Here is a 7655-nt window from a genome sequence, read left to right on the forward strand (position 1 = left end):
AAGCAGAACTTTGAAACCTCAACTGTAGTGTCTGTCGTATCAGGAAGCATGCGTTCTGTAAATATCAAAGATAGATAAATGACAACGTGAAAAAAAGAACACAAATGGACATATTGATGACTTTGGCATAGTTGCATTCTGTGAATGCTGATACATGATTGCTAAATCCATGTGGCAACTGATTGTAGCAATCGTAGTTTTCTCTTTAACCAATCAATGAAAGGTGAAAGTCTTTTTAAAAAAGACAACTAAGATGTAAAACTAAACAATTATTTTGTGTTTAGTTGTGAAACAAACACAAATGTACTGCACTGTTGAATTCATTAAATGTGCATGAGCAAAGGCATATAGATGTGCATACAGCAAAGGCATATAAAACTGAGTGTAAAGCTGTTCCTGTAGCTTGATTGCTGAGAGTGATCAAGCCCTTGAACAGAATGCCAAGCATCTGAACAGGTATTGGGCACTGAATAATTAACAGCTCTGTTTAGCTTGGTGATTATTGGGCTGCTTTAGGGCAGTACTCTTAGTAGTTTATCCTGGATGGGTTTTTCTGTGCTTGAGTTTGCACATATTCCAACAGCTGAAGATGAAAAATGTGGAGCAACACATGCCACATACTGAGGAGGCAAATTAATCTGTTTCTGCTAGGGCAGCCAGTCTTGGTGTGATCTGATGAGCTGCTTTCTGACCTTTGTCAAATGGAGCCAGTTCTTCTGGTGGGGCATTTATCTTACAGGGAGTTTCAAGCACAGTGAATGGAACTGAAGTCGAAACAGGGAAAACAGGTCAGAGAACAGGTAGTGAGGGTATGGACCGGTGTGCTTGCAACAGAAAGTTTGGCTTCCAAAGCTGCTTTGCAGTGTGAGCTGATGTGATTTTTGGAGGAAGCTTGTACACGTAGTTGCGTGCTGTATGAACCTAGAAGATGGTGGGACTTAATCTGAGAGAGAGAAAGCTGGGAGGGCAGATGGTTTGAACACTTTGTATTGTGTTGTCTTTAAATTTGAATTGTTAACTGGTGCTCATGTATTATACTAAAGTATCTGAGGGCATGTAAACATGTGCGTTATCTTCTATACTGCTTTTAGTTTTTGCATAAAGAGGGAGATGAAAGTCACAGTTGAAGAACATTGGAAATCCCTGCTTCCTTCTGTTGCTGCCACATAGCTCTTGGCTTCTCCCTCTCCCCTCCCCCTTTTGCTGGCTGTGAAGCTTTTAGCTTATATCTTGTGGATGCCAGCAGTTCTAATTAAAAAATGCAAAAGACTATATGTCAAGTTAGTTCTAATCTAAACTGTTAAACTGCAAACTGAAATTGCCTGAATTATCTGCAAAGCTTGAAAATGTTTCTAACCTAATTCTGCTAGGACATGAAGTACGTTCCACATCACAACTGTGTTCATGTAGTCCTGCTGCCAAACTAGTCATTTGAGCAAATAACCAAAACGTTAGGTGCTTAGGCAAATGAGGGCAAGGCATTTGATCAACAAATCATTAGAGAAGAAAAACTTTTTATACACTGAAGTTTTTTCTCATTTGACAACACTCAGTAATTGAATGCTGTGGCTTTGTAACCCGTTAGTGTTCAGCCTAATGTTATTTAGTTGAAAGTTTGTAATAAGAAAACTGCTTGAGTAAAGGCTACAGATCTACACTTGAGTTTATATCAAGTTAGAATCATGTTGACTGCTGCCTTACTGTCTGTGTCTAGTTCAGTAAACCTTTTATTTCAGATATCACTGAAGCTGCTACCTGCATTTTCACCCTTGTCCGGAGTGGTAGCAGTTCAAGTATAAATCATCAGTTGTTTTCTTTAGGCTCCTGCTCAGTAGGACAGTGTTTTTTAAAGTCACCGCTAGTGATGGTTTGAAGTTTTAAAATGCCTCTTTGGAAAGCCAGGGTGCTTCAGGAAACTTGCTTCTTGAACCTTTAGTAGTTGTTTTACAGATCTCTCACCACCGAAGTTTGTTTTCTAAAGAAGCAAAATGACTCTTACCAATGTTTTCTGACAGCTGGAAATGTCAATATTATTTTTAGGTGAAAGGTAGCTTTGTTTGCCTTTGGAAATACTAAAAAATGGAGTTTTGCATAGTGTGGCCTTAGTACCTGCAATAGCTGTTTTACCTTTTGCCAACAGACTGCATTAAACTGTTCTTGCTGCTTCACATTGTAGAAGGCATCTGTATTGAATCCGTTTGAAGGATGGCATTAACCAAGTGTTCTAGTAAGTGTCAGAACACTGCTAGGAATGTTAATCATGAATATGAACAAATTTACTGGGCTGGGGAGGAATTCACCCTTGTTTAAAGAATCTTTAAGTAAAAGGTAGCCTAGCATAGCTTGTGTTGCAGTATTTAGGTCATGCTGCAACTTTATAATGTATATGAACAGCTTGCCTTCTGGTTTTCTCCTTAAAGCAAGAGAGACAAGAAGGATTCCTTATTAGCTGTTGCATCTTTTCATACTTTAACTCAGGGGCAGATTTAACACTTGTGGATGTTAAACTAAAATACTGAGGTGTAGAAATAAGAGGCAGGATTTAAGAGTGAATGAGTGCATGGAAACTGGAAAACACAGGGCTCGACTGAATGCAAATGGAATTTGTTTCCTGACTTTGTGCTTAATATTGTAACTGTTGCATACGTGTGTCAAGTGTTATTCAAAAAATCAACAATAAAAATAGACAGAAGTCTAGTTGGAAGGAACTATTAATATGAACCTTTCCTTTTGGATGCTGACATCGACTGACTATTCCACAAATAAATAAAATTAGGAAGAAACTATGCTAGCACTGAGTCATTATGTACTGCAAATCCTTCCTTATGCAGTGCACCTTTCCTACAAAGGGAAGAAAAGAGAATTCTGGATAGCTGCACTTTGCAAGTTGGGTAATGGATGAAGTACGTGGCCTCCACTGCCAGCTCCCAAGCTGTGATACAGGGAGCACTTCAGAGTGGGGTGCACGTGTATTTTCCAGGTGGAGGTGGTGTTGGTACCTCCCACCCTGCAAGTGAGAAGGGACTTATTTGGGCCATGCGATTCAAGTCATGTAAGCAGTTGCTGACCTTGGGCAGTAACCTGCCCTCTGACTAGGGAGGAATGCCTCAGGACAGATAAAGGACTTTACCTTAGCAAGGTGTGATTTCAGTGGGGAAGTGATCCTTTCCTTATTTTTTTGCCCTTCAGGGTAAAGCTGTGCTCCTTTCTGACACCTCAAAGTATGTGCGTCTTCTCAGTCAATCTGAACTTTCTCAGCTGTCAAGGAAAGTTTATTAAGCTTTTGTGTGAGGAGGGATAATTTCACAAATACTCCTGCATGCAGGAGCCCTCTGTGCATGCCATCCTGATGCTCTACTCGCCCTTCTCCTGGACTGTAGGAGTAGTAGCCAGCATAGCTGGAGGGTTGGCTTTGTAGGTGGCATGTGCAGTAGGGGACACCCAACTGTGGGAAAATATTTTTCTGTCTTTAATTGGCCTGGGCTGCGTGACCTCATAAGAGATGGCAAAAGCTGCATTTCGGTGTTCCTGGGGAATTGGAGGCTTTTTGGGAAATGAAGGATTGGGCAGGCTTTAGAAACTCAACTCCAACAAATCAGAATAGTGTTGGTTTTTCTCCTGAATGAATTGTTTCTTGGCATGTAATTTTATTATGGTTAAATATTTTTCAAATACTTTATCTGCTCCTTATTATTGAGAATTTTTTAAATGTAGATGCAGATTGAGTACTTTGACTGCACAGTCAGATCTTCTTGATTAGATTCTTCTAAATATAGGTTGTATTTTTCTTGTTCCTGTCCTTTTCCCCCACCCCTCTTCCTGGCCTTAAGCAAACATTTTGTTCTTTTGCTTTACAGGCTCCAGATAAAAGGAAAGCATTAGAAGAGACCAAAGCCTACACAACTCAATCTCTAGCCAGTGTTGCTTATCAGATCAATGCACTGGCCAATAATGTATTACAGCTGCTGGACATCCAAGCATCCCAGCTACGGAGGATGGAGTCCTCCATCAACCATATCTCCCAGGTAATATTTTTTTTTTTAATAGAGGACCGACAACATTGGAGGAAGCATTATCTTGTCTCTTGTATTATTGACCTGGATAGTTTATGCTGGCTTCTTTGAATTCTCTGAGTAACGTGATAGAAAATGGTAAGGCTTTTCTCTTTTAATATTTATGAAAGCCACTTTGTGATGGAGGTCATAACTGAAATAAAATGGTTTCTGTATCAAGAAGCGCTGGGATTATATTTGGTTTAAAGCAGGAGTTTTAATTAAGATTCCAAGATCTGAAGCTGCAGTTGAGGGAGGGGTAGAGAGAAGGATTCTGTTTCTGAAGGAAATCAAGATAGAACTACCATGTGAGCGGTGGTATTTTATTTAATGTTGCAACATATGCAGTAATCTCATTTGTTTTCATACCCTTGCAGGATGTAATTTCATGAGCTGTGTGGAGAGGGAGAGAGGTTCACATGTTGCCACTACTTGCTCAAGCCAAGCTCTTTCTAAGCCAAGGCAGTTGGATGAGTGAGCTGACCCGACTTGTACTGTGACTGCAGTATTGCTAGAGTTGATGCAGGGAGGACATGGGAAGTAGATGATGGGAAAGAACAGGCCTGTCCCTGTCAGTGGCAGCCTGTGTTCCCTTGGCTGAAGCTTCACCGTAGCTGTCCGCTGCTGAGCGGGGAGAGCTGCGGCTGTGGCCTGCCTTGTACCTGATCTGGCACTGGTCTGATTGTATGGTAACCGCCAAAAAATAAGTCTGCTGTGTTTAACCTGGAAGTGGCTTATTGCATAATCAGGTGTGATTATGCAATACTAGTGCCAAGGAAGGGAGGGACAGGATCCACTCAGTTATTTTACCCTTACATTGCTGTTCTGAAGTGGGCTTGAGTGAGTTGTTGAGGGCCCAGTGTCCACTCTGTCACGTGCTCTTATTGAAATTTAGTTGGTTCTTTGGGCTTTATGTCCTATGCCTATCTGAGACATTTCATAAACAAATTTCAGAGGATTCAACCTAAAATGTTCTTCAGTGTAGCTGGTGAATTTAAAACCTTTGTTGGTCAACCAGTACCCTGTTAGTTGTACGCCTTAGACCAAATACTTGAAAGAAAAAAGAAAAATGCTTCTCATGGCCTCTGCTGTCTGTCTGCCTGTAGGCCCTGCTAACCTCTGTTTACTGTTCTTTTAGAGTAATTGTGGTTTCTAAAAAATCTTTCTGTTAAATGGCAGCACAGTGGTTCACTGAAAGCATGTCAGCAGGGAGAAGGTTCCAGGGCATGTGGAAGGGCCCTCCTAGTAACAAACCTTTCGGAAAGGCTTGTCAAGTTAGTACGAGCTAAGAACTACACAGGGTTAAAAGCTGTATCAAGTATTTTAAAAGTACCTGCTATGGAAACAGGAAAGGAGGAAGTACAATTGCTGTAGATAAGTTTCTTGTTCTGTCAAGTATTTAGAGATTTCTTGATGCTAGCATTATGACTACCTCTGAAGAAATGACTGGATAAAGGACTGAACCTACAGGCTTTCCCAAGCATTGGATGCCCTTTTATACTGAGCACATCTTTTCTTATGTGTTTCAGAGCTGTGGTGTGTGTGAAGCGATTATTGTTAAGTTCTCATTGGCCCACTGATATGACTAACCATGGAAAAAGCCAAAATGTTTGATACTAGCACAAAAGGTGTTAGCCCTCTGTACTGTTGGCTGCTTGAATTGAAGGCACTGTGCTGAAAGCTATTGAGTCACCTGATACATGAACTGTTTGCTAAAGACTGTGAACAATCAGTGCTTTGTAGAGCTTTTGAGGAGTGTTTTAGCAAGGTCACTTGCTTGTAGTTTCTGTCCTGGTTGGTCTTTCCTGAAACTAATCCTTGCTTATAAATGAACCTCTGCAGACTAATTTTGTAGAATTAAACTGGATACAGATAATGCACACATACCAGCCTAGCTATTCGCTTTCAAATGTTTCTGCTCAAATGCTTCAACTGCGTATCTCAAATCTGCTGTGCAGTTGCTTTGATAGACTGTTTCAAAACTCTCCGAGGTCTCCAGAGTGTCTTTCCCTGTGCTTGTATCGGTTGTGAATATTTTCATGCCACTAAAGCATGAGGATGAACATATTCTTTCATGGAGAAGAACTCCATTTTGAGAAGTATTGCCTAGAAACACAGATCTGAGGCATTGACAGTCAATTACTCATTTCTGGGTTTTGCAACATAGAGCAGATATCTGTGAAATAGGGTATAATGTGATAGTTTTTCTGGTTAAAATACCTTCTTTCTATGGAAGAAAATCCTGTGGCTCTTCTGACCTGCAGGCAGTTTGTGTTCCCCTACTGTGTTTTAGTTCTCTATGCATGTTTTCCAGAATGACTCTAGGCTAAATGGCTGGACAGCTAATCTTGATTAGTAGCCACTCAATATTTTTGCTAGCTGTGTATCTTCTTCACTGGAAAAAGCACTCATGAGAAGTTAGGTGATGGAGTGGTGTGTTATATTCTTATTACTGGAGCTTAATTTTACAGATGGAGAATTTGCTTGCTTTTATAGGAAAAAAAAATTCAACTTTGATTTCTTGTTGAGAGCTAACAGAGAGGCTTCACAGGAGTGGTGAGGGAGTGCTGCTCTGAGCACGTGGAGGCAGTGAACAGCTCCAGGAATGGCTTTCACATAGCCAGAGCACAGGTCTGCTCAGCTGCATCTGTATTTTCTGCAGTCATAGTTGTCTTTCAGCTGTAATGTGTGGGTCTGGAGTGACCTGCCACATAATTATTTACTACACCCAATATGCAGAGCTGTGCACATACAGCTCAGCTCTTTGGCTTAAACCCTTGATACTGACTTTGAGCTTTGCCAAGATGACTTGACCTTTCCAAGCTGCTCTGATATGGCAGAGCAGAGACTTGATCACAGTTCTGGAGAAGTTTGCAAACCCTTCCTGTATAAGAGATCCTACTCATCCTGTTAGGCAAGATTTGGGGGAAAAAGATAGCAAGTCTATACTTTGGATCAACGTGAGTGTCAAGGCTTCACTAAAGGCATTAAGGTTAGCAAATGTGATGCCCATCTGCAAGAAGGGCTGAAAGGAGGATCCAGGGAACTACAGGCCTGTCAGTCTGACCTTGGTGCTGGGGAAGGTTATGGAGCAGATCATTTTGAGTGCCATCAGTTGGCACATACAGGACAACCAGGCAATCAGGCCCAGTCAGCATGGATTTATGAAAGGCAGGTCCTGCTTGACTGACCTGATCTCCTAATATGACAAGGTGACCTGCTTAGTGCATGAGGGAAAGGCTGTGGATGTTGTCTACCTAGACTTTAGTAAAGCCTTTGACACCGTTTCCCACAGCATTCTACTGGAGAAACTGGCTGCTCATGGCTTGGATGGGCATAGTCTTTGTTGGGTAAAAAAACTGTCTGGGTGGCTGGGCTCAGAGAGTTGTGATGAATGGAGTTAAACCCAGTTGGCAGCTGGTTACAAGTGGTGTTCCCCAGGGCTCAGTATTTGGGCCTGTTCTGTTTAATGTCTTTATCAATGATCTGGACAAGGGGATCCAGTGCACCCTCAGTAAGACCACAGATGACACCAAGTTGGGTGGCAGTGTTGATCTGCTCGAGGGTAGGAAGGCTCTGCAGAGGGACCTGGACAGGCTGGAT

At 41.6% G+C, this 7655-nt stretch overlaps 1 protein-coding gene across 1 annotated transcript in view; it reads left to right on the forward strand.

Moving 5' to 3' along the window:
- The first annotated feature begins 2894 nt into the window (after nucleotides 1–2894).
- Nucleotides 2895–7655, forward strand: part of ABI1 (abl-interactor 1) — a 59512-nt gene continuing 54751 nt past the window's right edge. Inside the window, exons 1-2 of the mRNA XM_009329134.1 lie at nucleotides 2895–2903; nucleotides 3858–4025. Of these exons, the coding sequence (XP_009327409.1) occupies nucleotides 2895–2903; nucleotides 3858–4025 (177 nt within the window). The remainder of the gene's footprint in view (nucleotides 2904–3857; nucleotides 4026–7655) is intronic.

The sequence above is a fragment of the Pygoscelis adeliae genome, unplaced genomic scaffold (assembly GCF_000699105.1).
Source record: "Pygoscelis adeliae isolate BGI_AS28 unplaced genomic scaffold, ASM69910v1 Scaffold427, whole genome shotgun sequence".
Lineage (NCBI taxonomy): Eukaryota > Metazoa > Chordata > Aves > Sphenisciformes > Spheniscidae > Pygoscelis > Pygoscelis adeliae.